At 34.2% G+C, this 17,651-nt stretch overlaps 1 protein-coding gene across 1 annotated transcript in view; it reads right to left on the bottom strand.

The window, feature by feature from the left end:
- Positions 1 to 3,436: 3,436 nt before the first annotated feature.
- LOC144447671 (molybdenum cofactor sulfurase-like) overlaps positions 3,437 to 17,651 on the bottom strand; it is a 28,221-nt gene continuing 14,006 nt past the window's right edge. Inside the window, exons 4-13 of the mRNA XM_078137748.1 lie at positions 17,494 to 17,570; positions 14,980 to 15,179; positions 13,122 to 13,238; positions 12,077 to 12,547; positions 10,534 to 10,696; positions 8,779 to 8,875; positions 7,899 to 8,017; positions 6,171 to 6,436; positions 5,279 to 5,383; positions 3,437 to 3,544 (exon numbers count right to left, since the gene is read on the bottom strand). Of these exons, the coding sequence (XP_077993874.1) occupies positions 3,437 to 3,544; positions 5,279 to 5,383; positions 6,171 to 6,436; positions 7,899 to 8,017; positions 8,779 to 8,875; positions 10,534 to 10,696; positions 12,077 to 12,547; positions 13,122 to 13,238; positions 14,980 to 15,179; positions 17,494 to 17,570 (1,723 nt within the window). The remainder of the gene's footprint in view (positions 3,545 to 5,278; positions 5,384 to 6,170; positions 6,437 to 7,898; positions 8,018 to 8,778; positions 8,876 to 10,533; positions 10,697 to 12,076; positions 12,548 to 13,121; positions 13,239 to 14,979; positions 15,180 to 17,493; positions 17,571 to 17,651) is intronic.

The following is a 17,651-nucleotide window of genomic DNA, read 5'->3' as shown; positions in this document are numbered from 1 at the left end:
CGAGTTCAATAATTTTTATTTCTGAGTGAAATTTATATTTAGAATATTTAGAATCTGGCATGCATTACTTTTACTGAAAAGGATTGTATTTGAATTTAGCTTATGCTCTGATCATTTCTGAGATAAATCATTGAAAATAAACCATGACTTCAATTATTCAGAGTTCTGAGAGAACTTCACATTTAGAGAGATAGGTAAGATGCACTTACATCTATTAAAAGCAATATGTCTTCGTATAAGCTATAGTTTGATTTTCAGGCACAGAAATCAAGATAAAGTATTTGTATGGGGTATAGATATGTCAGTAATGTATTATTTTAAAAGCGAGACCACTTTACGAGATGAGATTTTCACACCTACCTTTCTTTGTTACAATATTGATGTACAAACTCACTAGAGTGAATGTCGCACTAAGGCTAATATCAAAGTTTATACTCTGTGGCATGTCAGTACCAGTGAGGCATACTCTGGGTTTTTGAACAATCGCTTTGGTGTGCTCTGCAGCCATACTTTCATGATCTAAGTAAGTAAAAGTGCAGCAGAAAACACCACAGACACAAACAAGACACAGACACAGACACAGACACAGACACACACAGAAAGACACAAACACAAACACAAACACAAACACAAACACAAACACAAACACAAACACAAACACAAACACAAACACAAACACAAACACAAACACAAACACAAACACAAACACAAACACACACGCACACGCACACGCAAACAAGTAAAAATACATTGAGTATGAACACCTCAGTTCAGTTGTGCTAAAACCTACTCTATTGTTAAAATTACATTAATACAAGTATCCAGAGATGAAATTAATCAACACAGCATGAATATAATTATCTATTTTATTTCTTCACCAAAATATCATCCATAACATTCATTTCACAAATGTAAAATATTACTACAAATTTTCAAATTTTTAAATACTGTTGGTCTGTACAATATAGTTACTTTGGAACGATAAATTGGAAAGATCGCATTCATTTCAAATTTATCATTCCAAAGTAACTATATTCTACTGTCCTATTGATTCTTGGAACCATGAACAATATATTCTCCATGTGATACTTTTGTTCAATAAAAAAAGGTAGCACATATCATTCCTAGAAGGTGGTAAGAAAATAAAAACAACACATTTTACCATAATGAATTATTGCCACAGTATACAAGAAATAAATTGATCCTTTCAGGGTTCTAAAACCATAACACCATCTTCATTTTCATTCAATACCCTTAAAATAATTACTTCAGAAAAATGAAAAGACTTAGGAAAACACAACCTAAAAGTATTGCATGGTAGATTAAATCAGTGGGCATCTTAGTTATGTGGGTGTAATCACCCTGGGTAGATATTGAGTGAGGTTGAATGTGTGGCTACTTGAGAAAAACTTGCTATAAGAGATGCCACCCTACTGTGTGTGTAATTATATCATTGCTGTTACTTCTCTACCATCAGTATGATTACATCAACCTCTGTCTACAGCATACATCAAACTGTCACTGTTTTAGTTTGTGTGTTAGCTTTGCCAATATTAACAATTAGTATGCTTTACTGTTGACAAACTCACTTTATCAAGAATATTGCACTTGTCTACTTGTTTGCGTTGTCTCATAAAAAGTGACAGTTAAATCAAAATTCATCATGTTTTATCTCGCCCTGAGAGGATGTCTTCTCTATTTGAATACATAGTTAGTTGTAATTTGACTCACTGGATTACACTCAAGGATTGATTTGATTTCAATGTCTACTGAATACCAATATTAACACCTCTAGGGTCCTGACATTTTATAAATAACTACTCAAGTTTTGAACATGACTTAAAAAATGGCATGGTGTGTGAGTCGAGGCACAAAAATACACTGACATAGCACACAATAGAACCTTATTTGAGGAAAATTGGTACTGACATAATGCAATAGAAGTCTGCATAAAGAGGCTTAGTAACTGGGAATATGGTGCATTTTTCAATTTATTGGTAACCAAAGTATTATGTCATGATAAAATTTTCATATCATATCAAAATTCCTGGTGAGAGTTCTACCAGTTCTTGGACATAACATGTTTTAGTAGTTGGAATAAAATAAGAATTTGAGAAAAAAAGTAACTACCAAAAAACCATACAGCTACAGACTATGTCCCTTTAACTGAAACTGTCTGATAAACAACAGTGGCAATATTGCTGGTGGGTTGATTTTCATTGTACACCTATTCTGAATAGAATACTTCACATAGTTGGGGCTACGTGTATATAAAACTATTTCAGGATGAAAAAAAATAACTAACAAAACCCATAAAGCTACAGACTGTGCACCTTTAATATACTTCACAGCTTTAGTTTGACATCATACAAACTCAATATAATAGTACCTCAGGCTAATTTTTGTAGAATTTGTACTATCCCTTGTGTATAAAATACAGCTATCTGTAGTTTAATTATTGCCAATAATAGCATTTCATGTTTCAACTTTGTCATCATCATCATCATCATCATCATCATCATCATCATCACACCTAATCTCTCACCTTCATCTTCTTGTCTCCACTAATTCTACTTACAAGAAATTGTAATTTTATATTCAGACTAGTTGTACAATGAAAGTCAACCTACCTGCACCATCTAATTACTAGAGTTATAGTATCAAATAGTTGCAGTAATTTTACTGTCTGTTCACAGTGGGTGTATGTAATCAGTGTACTGTGATCAGACATTAAAACTACCATAACTGACTGCTAACAACTGTGGCAAAAATATGTTACAGGGAGAGTAGTTACAATTGCATCTTTTTTTGACTCAACAAATGTTGCATAATCTTAAAACCAACGTCAAAAAACATACAATTTGGGTTGTCACCCTCTCCTTACGGTTCTTCTACTTTGTCAGAGTTCTCACAGTACTTAACTTGTAATTAATTAGCAATTAAATAGTACACAGGATGAAAGGTATACTCCACAAGAAAGAAGGTGCATGGTTATGGTGGCATAGAAATGGGTTGAGATAAGGATGACAATTTAGATCCAACAAAAACTGATCATTGACTTTTCAAGATCAAGGGAGATACTAGTTTTAGACAAAATTTCTATTTTTAGCTTTGTGTTTTAAAAAAATAATGGCAAGACAAGGTATTTAAGATAATTAACAGTACCAATTTAGATCTGATATCTTATACAATAAAAAAAGTGTAGTAACATGTATCAAAAATATTTCAATTTAATTAAAATATCTTTGATTTGTAAATCATCATGACAATCAAATACAAGTATTGCCTGTGATATGTAAATTATTCCAGCCATCAATCATCATTAGTTCATTTGTTATGTAAATTATATCAGCAATCAATCATCAGAAGTTCATTTGTTATGCAAATTCTCCACCAATCATTGGTGCTTATTTTGTTATTCAAATTTGTTTTCCCATCAATCATCACTGGTCCTTGTCTCCAAAGGAATGACTGGATCTCCCACTCTGATCCATGTAGTACTGGAATCTTCCTGGCATGTAAATAAATGGATCCCAAATGGAACCTAAAATAAGAAATAATATTAAATGTACATTTAAAAATGGTAATTTAGCAGTGTTTATGATGTACTGTTTGTACATAACATTTGTTGTGTGTGAGCTGTAGTCTCACAGTCACCCTTACAGAGGTATGAGTTGTTTTGCTTATTAAAACCTGCACTAGCTGTAACTGACTATTATTTTTTCAATCAGACAACCAACAATATATTCACTAAAATTGTAAAATATATCAACAAATTGGCCACTGTACGTGTCAATTAGAGGTCTATTTTATCTATAAGTAGTATATTGTTCGTAATGAGTTGAAATCATAATTCATTCGGGGTGGTGATTTTTGGGTGTGAATGCAAAAATACAAATTTGAGTGGGTATATAGCACCATACTATGTGTACTACTACACAAATATATTCACCCACAGGAGATAACTGTGCAGTGTATATGATAATTCTTGAAAGTAATAATATCTAACAAAACAGTTTTCACAAAATGTTCCAGATAGAGCTAGTACAACTTTAATCTAAGACAAAATTTGGCAATAATAAGAAATTAAGTTTTGACTATACTCGAAAATATAAAACGACAGGGCTGAAGGGGATGTATATGACATAGTCAGGGACTAATGACTGAGCACACTCACTTACCCTGGAAAAATTTTGCTCAGTAGTGAGCTAGTTTCCAGTATTTATACAGATACAGATGCAGATACAGATACAGATACAGATACAGATACAGATACAGATACAGATACAGATACAGATACAGATACAGATACAAATACATACACATACAGCACAAGTGACAGAACTGCACAGGACAGTTATTAAATTGCAGTACTGTACCGAACAGCAAAGGACAGTCCTGCACACACAACCATGATAATAGACATGCTATAGTTACTACAGGACTGTTCAGGTATGTGGCTGTTTTCAGCTTGAAATAATGAAACAGTGACAAACTTGCACGTAATAGGACTACTTTTAAGTTTAACACTACAAATAATATCTTTCTCTCATTCAGTAACTGTCCAGTAGCTGTCATCACTCCATCATCAGTGACAGACAAAAGTGACACTAATCTTGACATTTTGAAAAAAAATATCAGTTAGTATTAGATACCTTTAATTAGTACAACAAAATAAATATGTACATCCCACCTGGATGACCACATAGCCTGATGACATGAGTCATATGCCAAGAATTATTGACACATCCTTACACATATTTTAGCATGTGTATTCAGTACATACTATAGGCCTATATGCCAAGAAAGAACTGACATGCTGTTTTAAACAAAAATTCACAAATGGGACAAGTTGTAAGTTAGAATCCAATTGTGTTGGGATTTTTGGCTCGTGCCCTTCCTCTACCATGCCTGGTATTTTGCTGATGGTTATGTATTCAAACCTAAATATTAGATTGCAATTTCCCATAACAACGTTCCCATAACAATGTTCCCATAGTAATGTTCCCATAGCAATGTTTCACCCCACTTGATGGGTTCATTAATATTCATAATGTCAATCTAAAAAAAAATTAAAAATCCAATCAGAATTTGCTCCTTCTTTCTGGCCAAAGCTTCAATAAGTGAAAGGACATTAGCGACATGCTAGATTGTAGGGGAAAAGGTGAGAGCCGAAAAATTCCCACTTGACTGGATTCCAGGCCGAAGATGAACTGATGTGAGAAATATCTAACATTTGATAATTGTTATTACTGGTAGTTATGACTCAATCACCCACCTTTCTATTACGAAATGTTGCTAGTGTTGTCAATGGTTCTTTACTTCTCTCTCCATTTTCCTGATTGATACAAACCATTTGACATCTACTGCATAAACCCCCAGACTGAAAAAAAGCGCAGAGAAATCATGATTTTACCGTTGAGTTATCTTCCATTTCTTAAAACAGAGAATGTAAAACTTTGGTGTTTTTGACTTACTGCTGTCAAAATATTTGACAAAAACAAGATACTTTTTTCTTGTCTTTTCACCAAAATTAGAGACAAACACACATATGCATGAATAATATAAATACATACAATATGTAAATACACATGTACATACATATGTACATATATGTAGGTAGTACGTACAGGTAGACAGGAATACATATATACACGCTCATGCACACATACATTCTTAAATACATATATACATATACACAAACACAATTACATACATACATACATACATACATACATACATACATACATACATACATACACACATACACACACATACATACATACATACATACTTACATACATACATACATACATACATACATACATACACATGCATGCACACATGGATGCATGCACACACACACACACACACACACACACACACACACACACACACACACACACACACACACACACACACACACACACGATATATTGGGTTTATTTGTGTATGTTTGTCCAAGTCCAAGAAATCCATGAACATTTTCCCATGTCAGATATTTATGGGCATAGAATAAAAACATTTATAGTGATGCTGGAAATTGACAGAGCACAGCATACAAATAATTAACAGTGTGATTCTAATTAAAATTGTCAGGAAATCACAGTAGTACTGATATCTATAAAAACCTGCTGTGTTACATGTCTCTAAGTACAACTAAATATTACCCTGTATGTCATTTCTCCAATTTGGACTTTAATCCACCTATCTTCATCATATGGAATGCCGCCATCAATGACAAAGTTGCCACGGAAACGGCCTATCAAATTTTCCACATCAGAATCTGTATCCAGGCAGAACCTATGATCTCCATCGGTATCCATGGCAGCATACTTTTCCTTTATTCTTTGCTTGAGATCACACACACTGATTCTGTTTATCAGTAGGAACTGAGACTCGTTGGCTAGTGACAAAGAATGTCTTCCATCAGCCACTGTTGAAAGTACAAAAAAAGGGGTGTCTTTTCAGTATGAAATTGATGTTACCATCAAAATGTGAAATGATGACACAGCACACTATTATCAATTAGGTAACCCTGACATACATTTGAAAACTTGAATACAGTCAATATTTTTCACAATCTTGAATCTTTCCCAACATTTTTTTTTACATTTATGCTGACATGTCGTGTTTCAATTATCATTAATTGGTATCCTTGACACCATATATGAGAACTAGTTTGCGCACTAACAACATTTTGTAATCTAAGTTCATGATGTAGCTAATTTTAAAAGTAGCTAGTCAAATGTGAAAAGTAGGTTGCAATATCTATGGATGAGCCCATGAATGAATCTGCCCATCAATGGAAATATATTGGTTGACAAAGAATTTTTTAATCAAATTCTTGATAAAGTAGCCAGCAAAATGTTTCCAAGTAGTCAGTTGTTTTTGCTGCTACCAGCTCCGGGCTACATCGCTGCTATATTTAGTCAGAAATTTTCTACATTGATGATTATTTTTCATCACCATCATCATCATCATCATCATCATCATCATCATCATCATCACCATCATCATCATCACCACCACCACCACCACCACCACCACCACCACCATCATCATTATCATCATCATATAATGTGTACAGGATGCCATTGACATTTCAACTATTGAAATATTACACATTACTGAAATCTTGTGACTGCAAAAGTAAACCTTTAATCTGCACACAGTGGACTTGTTAGCCAATCTGATGAGCTGGGTTGATCACATGACTCATCACTAAAATCACCTCCACAGTGAGTGGATGAAAAAAATCTGAATTCACACAATTTTAACAGTGCATTTCAATAGTGAAAATTTCAATGTTGATATGAATGCATGATAAATATGTGTTGTATTGTCATATATACTGGTATATACAAAATGAAATGTGTATTGATTTTGCATGCATTGAAAAGTTTACAAAAGCAATATTAATATCAGTAGTGTACACAGACAGCTTACTTTAACATAATACTAGATATGCAGTCAGTATATGTAACAAAATACTTCCACTTCAAAAAAAAAAAACTTTCCTAGTAAAATATTTTTGATAAAACATGGCCCAAAGTAATGAAAAAGTCACGTAACTAGAAGAACAAATGATAAAATTGATGATAACCGGCAAATATACCCAGACGCAATTTAATTTCAACATGTAAACAGATACTTCTATTGACACAAGTCTTCATTTTCTCTATCCATAAATTCAATATAACATATCTCTGATAACTTTCATTTTGGGGTCACTGAATTTCAGGTTATAATGATAACAGTTTTCATAAAAACAAAATTCCATTAACTTTCCTTTGACAGAAATAAAATACAAATGGAATATTTGAATGGTGGCATTATTACCATAGATCAAATCTCAAGATAAAGTCCTCCATCTTGGAATTGATCGATTTACTTACTAGATTTTAATTTGGATATTCTGTTGTGTTCCATATCTTGTTGGATCAGTCGGCATGATCGTTGTAAAATGGATGACACCCACTCGGCTGCCAGACTACCACAATCCATTCCATGGACTCTGAATGTAGAAAATGACTATTGTAACAAAGTGAAACTTGAATGGCACAAAAGTCTACAGAAGTTTGAAAATTGAAATCTGTGAAAAAAATAACTGCATTCAGTTGATGTTATACTTAAAGAGGAACTGTCTAGAATTTTATAATTTTAAATAATTATTCACATATTACCTCAAGTTCCTAAAGAGCATTGTTGTAAAACAATCAACTATTACTGTTAACAGTCAAGAGTCAAATTCTACCAAAAATTTGAAACTGAAATTCCTTGGGGGGGGGGGGGGGGGGGGGGTCAAGAGAAATAAAGATAACATGGATGAATGATTTCCAGAGTTTGTCAGAATTAAGAGTTATTGCAGTAGTATATTATGCTTCTTGCAATATTTGCTACTTTTCTTACAAAATAAACTATTAAAAGCCAGTGGAAAAGAGCAAAGTTGTGGATAATATCACTTTAATACCTCTAGATTTGAAAGGTTTACACTTTCTCTATAAATCATTTTTTCCTTAAGTACATCACTAATCCTGGAGAAAAGGGTAAACTGAATTTTTCAAAAGAACTGACATTTTTGAACTCCAGACAGTTAATCCTACAAGACAAAGGTACAACTTTGTCATAATAACATTTCCATTACCCTCTCCATTCTTTCATCTACACCCTCACTAGTCTACAAGACATGAGATATCATTTCACCCTATAGCACTGAGAAGCCGATTTTGGGCAAAACGACAGTATCTTACAGTTTGTCTACGCTATCACCCTCACCTGTCTCCACAGACTTTACTTTGACAGGCTGAGAACTCCCTAGCCTCTTCACTTTCTGCAGCATGTATAAATATTGGTATTCTTAGAGGGTCCATCCCTGCAAGATAAATTGAACAAGCTGATAACTTAACACCTCTGATGGCTAAGAATAGCCGAAGTACCCCCCTAAGGGCTAAATATATTGACACTTCCTTACTCACTGTCACTGCTAATCATGTACATGTAAGTGCACAAATTATGGTTGTCTCTGCATTTCTTGTGAGAAGTGTGTCACACTCCTTGTTTGTCAGCTCATTATGACTCTTCAAATTCTTTGGGGAGGGCACAATGCAGTCTGGAAGAGTGTCCCCTCTAATGATAGCCAAATTATGTTGTTGTGGGTCAAAGTGATAAACACTAGCACTTCTTGTGAGTCACCACATAGGGAAGAGATAGGGGAACACCAAATTTTGGTGTGTCACTAAAAATTGTGTGCGTCAGTGGCGCGTCAAATTGGCTTCAAGGGCACACTGGTCTTGAAAGACACTAGGTATGCACAGCTATAGTTTTCAATTGATTACACCAATTTTATATTGGGTATTAAAACCAATCATTTCACCAACAATATAAGTATGTACTCTGAAACCCCTCAAATATTACATACTAATGTCACCTTCATTTTACCAATTTACCTATACAAAATATATAGTGTTTACCACATGTAAATATTTCAAAAGTTTAGAATATTTGTGAGCAATATCACTTTAAAATGTTTAGAAAATGTCTAAAAATTACAGTATATAAACAACTTATTATATAAATATGTCATAAACAACAGAACTATGCTGAATTGCTAACACTCAGTTAACATCACCAATTTCAGTTCTTTTTCGATGAAGTTTGTTCATAATTTTCACTCCATAATTTTGCCTAGAATGTCTATCACCAGAAATGACACATGAAACAATAAGCAACATTATAACCTAATATTAAAATTTTCATCAAGACAACTGACACGTGTACACAAGCTGTAAACCTATGTTGAAACATTTAACTTTGTCAAGCTGTCGTCAGAAGGCACACTCGGCTGCCATGTACATTCAACATCTGTATACTCAAAATTGAATGTCTTGATAAATTATCAACTTTACGGAGGTTGTGATGTCACTTTTTTTCTCATGCATGCTCAGTCTCTAAGGTACAACATGTCATGCCACATCTATCAGCTGGTACTCACAGGGTTGGTCAATGTGTGATTGTGCTGTGTCACAGCATAACCTCACATACTAATACTCAGCGTACACACTAGTTTTGTCATTGTGCATAGATTCCATTTGTAAATGAAAGTAGACAAAATAAACAGAATGAAGAACTTTTTTTTTCTGGACTTTAGCTTGTGAGCTTCAAAATTCAGGTTACTGAACCCATTCCCTGTATGCAATATGGAACAAAGTAAATAGAACAGGAGAATTCGTGAGCTTTAAAATTCAGGTTATTGAACCCATACCTGTTCCATTCCCTTATGGAACAAAATAAACAAAACGAAGAACTCTTTATTCTGGACTTAAGTTGGTGAGTTTTAAAATTCAGGTTACTGAACCTGTTCCCTTTATGCAACAGAACAACATTTTTGCTTGGCGTTAGGAAGTCGTCTCTAATTGACAACAGTGCCAGGTTACCTAGCTATAAAGTTAACTTAATTCAACAAACAAACAATCTCCATCAGTGTTATTCCCAATTCATGTTTAAATTTGACACTACATTACATGTTTGTACCTTTAGCTTGAAGAATTAACTGTCTGGAGTTCAAGTCAACTTTAGGTTTGATTAAACACATTTTCAGTTCTCTCTTCTGACTCAAACAAACTCCGTTCTCGTTTACTATCATCCAAGATCTATCATACAGCAATCCCCGGGGTCCGCACTGCCATTCTGTTACCTAGGAAACAAGGACAAATCGCAAATGTCAGTTTCATCAAAGTGTTCATGATGACTTATCCGTTATCTGTTTAGGGGTTCTCACACAAAGGCTTGACATTTCAGTTAACTATTATACACAAGCAATATCAAAGGTTTGATTGACATTTTCACCATAATAACACTTGAAATTTGAACACAGATTTATGCTATGTCTATCGCTGTCAAAATCTGGAATATAATATTAGATATTACATTTCATTTAATAACACGCTGATGGCAATATCAAAGACAATGATGATGTTTTTATACATAACAGTCTTCCTCCAGTTTTATATATTCAGTATCACTTCCAATATAATTAAACGGAGAGCATGTGCATCGAAACTGAATAATTTTCCATATCACAACTTTGCCAAAATATGGCAAGTGTGCTTATTGATATTTATTCGTTCGGTGACTTTTTCTCAACATCTTTACAATTTTTTAGTAGAAAATAATGTTTTCACTATCAATTTATGTGATTATGTGATTCAAATGATGTTTCTGTGCCACTACATAGGGTATACAATAAAACCATTATGGTCCAGATATGGGTATCATGGAGCTCGGTTTTGGGGAGCTCTTAAAGTTGAGCCCTAATCTCAGCTGTACAACCTCAGTTCACAAAACTCATATCTGGGTCATAAAGATAATTATATTATGCTGTTTTATGAAATAAACAAAAACTGAAACCAGAAATCATGATAATGTGTTCAAAGACAGAAGTGATTTTAAAGGTATCCTATATCAGATATTATACCATGCACGCACCAAGATGAACAAAAAATATGGCATATATACTCTAGTCATTCTATCTCATGACAACGTGTGTCTACTCATTGTTCTGCTGTGTTTGAAATATGAGTCAAAATGCTCAAGACTGCCAATACTTTCCCATATTTAAAAAAAATATTACTGGCATAATTATATTATTCTCCAATATTTTTCTTCATTCAGCCGGAAAATACTTGTGACCTAAGGGTTGTCACTACTCGTCTAGGGAGTCGTAGTGACAAGGGCCCCTTATGTCACTTTACTTGTATTTCCCTTGGCTGAAAAATATTGGGGAATAATATCTAATTGTCCTTGCCAATTTATTTATATTAGAAATTCAAATCATACTACCATGCAATAATACAATCACACCCAACTTTCCACTTCCATAATCTATTATTATATTAGACTCAATATTAAATATTTTACACAAACTCAATATTCAAGTCATTAAAGTGAAACAAGTACTTAATTCAAAACAAATATTGCAATATATTTTTACCTAGAAAGCCATAGTGATAATGTCTCCTGTCATGTGTAATACTCACATGATGATTTTTGTGACTAAATCAAATTGACTGCTTACCTCCATAGCAGCACATGATTTGATAGGATATAAACAGATATTGGTGACTTTAATAGTTGTATTCTTATCACTGTTCATCATATTCTCTTGGAGTAGCAGTTCTTGTGTGGGGAAATATTCTTTATTTTCCATATTTTCAGAAGTGACTTTTTCTACTTCTAGTTCACAAGATTCCATGCTTTTTCCTCGTGGAAAATTACCAGATGCTTGTTCCTCCTCATTTCCTCCACTATCTTCAGTTTCCAAGGCAACAAGAGTTTTTCTGATGATCTCCATGTTGGATATTTCATTATTTTCTGATGGTACCGGACAGGGAACATTTTGGCAGTCTTTGACAATGAAACACTCTTCAATCAAATCTAAGAATCTTGTAGCGTCTTGATATGTGGACATGTAGCCGAAAGATATGCGTACAGAACCTGTTGGATGGCCATCTATGAGATCAAAGTCATCACCACAAATATGTCCAGCCTGGAAACAGAGATGAATGCATTGAAAGACCACAAAGATATAAAAGCTAGTACTTGAGCCAAATTCATGTCTTACATTTTTATCTAAACATTACATAAAACTTGAATAGTTTCCTTTTCATGTTAATTTGTGTCTTGAAGTAAGTACAGAATCATCTTATAGCATAATTTTTGAGCGAGAATCAGTATTTTAAAATGTTGGGTTCATCTTAAACCATATATGTTGGAGACCATAAAATAATGCTATTCACAAAGTTATAAAATTATTGTGAATAATCCTAAACAATCAACCCAGCTATATAATTGAGGACCTGGTAGGACAGGGGCTGCTATGTGAAGGATATCATTCTATGCAAGCTTACAGAGGCTGCAATGGGTTGTATGCTCCAAAGGGAGTTGAAGTTATCTAAGGCTTTTGTGTCATTATGGGTCCATACTGAGGCTAATACACTGTAATAGTACAGTACTGTGATTATGACATCCAATATGGAATGGGAGTGCTTTAAATATGAATACCATTACTATTACCACAACTCATACAAATCAAATGTCTAAGCTTTGACCATGTTCCTCACCTCAAAGTTCTCTTTCAGTTCATCAGTACTCATACCAAGAAACCTCTGACATGCACCAGTGTTGCAAAAACAACCAGTCCTTAGATGAATATCATGCAGACTTGCTAATTTATCAACCTGTAACCATGACAACAGAATGAATACATTATCAGATAATAATTAATATATACATGATGTGATAATTTGGTGAATAATGACAATCATTATTTCTTCCATTAATTCTTACCTTGTAATCTAGCACTATCACATGTTCTACACTACATATAGTACATTATACCATGCACAAGCAAAGTTGAACAAAAAATATGGAATTTATACCCTGGTTGTTCTATGTCACGACAATGTGCAGCTATGTCACAACAACGTGTGTCTACATCACTGGTTCTGCTATATTCAAAGAGTCAAAACGTTCAAAATTGCCATTACTTTCCCTGATTTTTACTTTGATTTTACTGGCTCTGGTATGTTATTTGCCACCAGAAAATTCTTGTGACCTTAGGTCGCTCGTATTTTCCTTGGCTGAACGAAGAAAAATGTTGGGAATAACATCTAAATGTATTTGTCTAAGTTCACTGAAATGGCAAGTACTGTAAAGTGTACACTGTAAAATCAACCATTTTGACACTAAATCTTAGAACCCTGGTAAACAGAGACATACAGTGAGTTGGACAAACTATATAAAATATCTATACATCACTGAATAATGTGTGTTCATATGTGTCACATTGCGAGTGAAATATTTGACAACTGGTATGTGGGTGTATTTGTCTGTGTGTAGCAGGGTATATGTGTTTGAATTACTATTGTGTGTGTGTGTGTGTGTGTGTGTGTGTGTGTGTGTGTGTGTGCGTGCGTGTGCGTGCGTGTGTGCATGCATACGTGTGTGTGTGTGTGTGTGTGTGTGTCTGTGTGTGTGTGTGTGTGTGTGTGTGTGTGTGTGTGTGTGTGTGTGTGTGTGTGCGCGCGTGCGTGTGCATGTGCATGGTTGAAGGGAAAAATTGAAGGAGAGGACATCCAATGATGAGGTGATCTGATGGCATCAAGGAAGTTACCAAATTGAGGCTGAAAGATCTCAGAACTATGGCACTGAATAAAACTAGTTGGTATGGCTTTATATAAAGGAGGGTCAGCCATGATTGAAAATGGTCAACTGACTGATTTTATGTGTCAATATACGTGTCTCCCCAAATGTCACCAAGTTTATGCATCAGCCCATGTCTGTGTGTGGTTATGTGTGTTGGTGACATGTGGTTATGGGTATGTGGTGCCTATTTGTTTGGGTATACATGTATGAGTCAATGTGTGCAACTGGGGCATATACCGGTATGTTGTGTGTAAAGATTAAAAGTGAAAGCATGAGTGCGGCATGTCTTTGTGTACGTGTATCTGTTCATGCAGGCATATCTTTGTGTGTGTGTGTGTGTGTGTGTGTGTGTGTGTGTGTGTGTGTGTGTGTGTGTCTGTGTGTCTGTGTGTCTGTTCATGCAGGCATATCTTTGTTTGTGTGCATGTAGTGTGTCTGCATATACGTTTGTGTATGTACCCATTTCCTTGATCATGTACATGAGTGTGTGACAATGAATATCTATGGACACACATTCATCATGCAATGGTTAATCAGACACATATCCAGTATAAGATACTTTTACTGCTAAAGTTTGTCATTAATGTTATATTTTGCACATTTTTATTCTATAATTATCTGTCCATTTCAGTTTTTAGTACAAACCATCAACACTTTGCCTAAAAGTGTCATCATAACTCAATCCCATCCCTCGTGTGACACATTACAGACAAAAATACAGCACACACAGGATGTTCACAACATATGTAGCTTCATTGTCATGGTAACACTTACTTCAGCATAGCCAACATAATCCCCATTGGGCTTAATGATATTAAAATTAATGATTGGTCCCTGAGTTGATTTATCCGTGAAATCTGTATCGTGATAGAGCTTGGCAACAGGAGCACCGTTACCATGGTGATAAGAAGCCATCTTCTGGAAGACATAACTTGCTATTGTAAAGACATGATCTGAGATGGCAGCCATACCTCCTGTAATGATGAAAGGTGAATAAAATTAGATGGATGTTACATTAAAAAATAAAATTTTGATAACGCTTGCATATGACAAGAATAATGTTTATTTCACAAGATTTCATATACTTGTAGGCACAAACTAAAATATGCATTAGTCAAAATTAAAATTGCACTGCATCCACAAAATAGGAGAGACTTTAAAGTATCCAGATGTTTAACAGAAACGTCATGGTGCATGGTTGAAATAGCCAGGTGAACAGAGAAAACACACAGGAATACAAGGAAAACATCCAGAGGTACGGAAGAAACTTCAGAGTGCACATTTTAATTTTCCTGGTGAACTGATGAAACAGCCAAGTATATAAGAAAGAAAAATCTGGTGTATGGTGAAAATTAAGATCCAGGTGAACAGAGGAAAAACTCAGAGGTACAATGGGCACACCCAGGTGTACAGTGGCAACATCCAGGTGTACAGTGGCAACATATATATATACACTGGAGACCCACCGATGAAGAGGAGCTCAGTCTCTTAAAAATATTTGGGTTAGTACTGTATGGTTCATGATATTATTTATATACAGAACCTCAGTGTAAAGTTTTATATATATATATATATATATATATATATATATATATATATATATATATATATATATATATATATATATATATATATATATATATATATATATATATATATATATATATATATATATATATATATATATATATATATCGCCATCTATCAAAATCGTTTTTTGACATTTTTTGTATATCTACAAGAACTTGACCTTATCTGAAAGTATCTATGTAATAATATACTTATCCTCTCTACATAAATGCAAAAATAATGACGCTTTTCTAGAGAAGGTAAATCAACAAAAAAACTTCATTTTCATTCAATACATCCGGTACCTTGTTCATTTCTTATAGAACCAAATGTGTTTTCAAAAAGGTGACAATAGGATGTAAGTTGAATCAGTTAGAGCTGACAAGCCAGCCTTAACTTAAGGGTCACATCTTTCATTCCTAACACTGATTGACATGCAACAAATTGCCATATTTTCTGACTTTTTGTTCAACACTGAATTATCAACGTTGGTTGTTAAAATTTCACTGCTGTGTTTTTCAGTGAGTCCACAAAACAGTTCTAAATGACATCAATCAACTATTTTGTAGTGATGCACTAAAAACGAGCTGTCAATCACTTTTTTACACGGATAAATCTAATTACTGCAAGGAATTTGATATTTTGGAGGACATTTCTGTGTATTATCAGTGTCTTCATTAGGAACTCTTTACAAGAAGCGACTATAATGAAACCATACAAGTACATATAGATCCAATTATAACGAAACCACAAGTACATATATGCTCAATCCTAATAGTATAAACTGGAGAAGAGAACACACGAACTATCACTTCACTCTCAGAACCATCAAATACAATGTAACCTCTATTTTCAATTGGTTTTGTTACAAGCTTTGAGACGATTGACTTTGATACAACTACTACATGCAGCAATGAACTTCCTATTTCCTTCTGTCTCAAAAACAGTTTACAAGTAGAGTCTTTAAAATATTCTTTCACTGTGCAAACAAGAGGTGACTAACAAGTTCTGAAAATAAGCTGTAACACATACACTGTATTACAATTGTGTGTGTTAATGTATACAAAATGATACAATGTATCTAAACATCAGTTATAATTGTTCTTATAGCCTGATTAGTATCTAATGGTTGTCAGATGCCCCCTCAAAGAGTATGTGTATTGAAATGGTCCATTACTGGTAAACTGAAACAAGCAAATGGCATTCAAAAAGCTACTGTGCCAATAGTATATGATAGTATGTGTTCTAATTAGATGCTAGTCCCCAATATTGTTCTTCGTTCAGCCAAGGAAAAATACGAGTGACCTAAGAGGCCTTTGTCACTATGAGTCGCTAGACAAGCAGTGACAACCCTTGAGTCACAAGTATTTTCTGGCTGAATGAAGAAAAAGATTGGAGAATAACATAATTATACCAGCACCAGTACCAGTAATATCAAAGGAAAATGTGTGAAAGTAATGGCAATTTTGAATGTTTTGACTTATTTTTTGAACACAGCAGAACCAGTTGATATAGAAATGTGTTGTCATATGACACAGACATGCGTTGTCATGACGTAGAACGACCAGAGTATATATATACCATATTTTTTGTTCAACTTGGCTTGTGCTTGGTATAATCTCTGTAATCATGTGAGTTTTAATGTCTGATTGGATCTGTTTGATGATGGGACGAGTGGACAGTTGAGAGCTTTCAACCAAAGTATGTATTCTAATTTACCTGTTAGTCTAGTCAAGACATCAAAACCATGTCGTAAAGCAATTATATCCAGAAAAGCCACTGTGCCATCCTCAAATCTGGAAGGGAACAAATACAGAAAATAAGTTATGTGAATTTACGATGGTATATTTAGCAATTGACAACTTATTGTGGTCTTC

Source organism: Glandiceps talaboti, chromosome 16, assembly GCF_964340395.1.
Source record: "Glandiceps talaboti chromosome 16, keGlaTala1.1, whole genome shotgun sequence".
Taxonomy (NCBI): Eukaryota; Metazoa; Hemichordata; class Enteropneusta; family Spengelidae; genus Glandiceps; species Glandiceps talaboti.
This window is presented reverse-complemented; position numbering and strand designations above follow the sequence as displayed.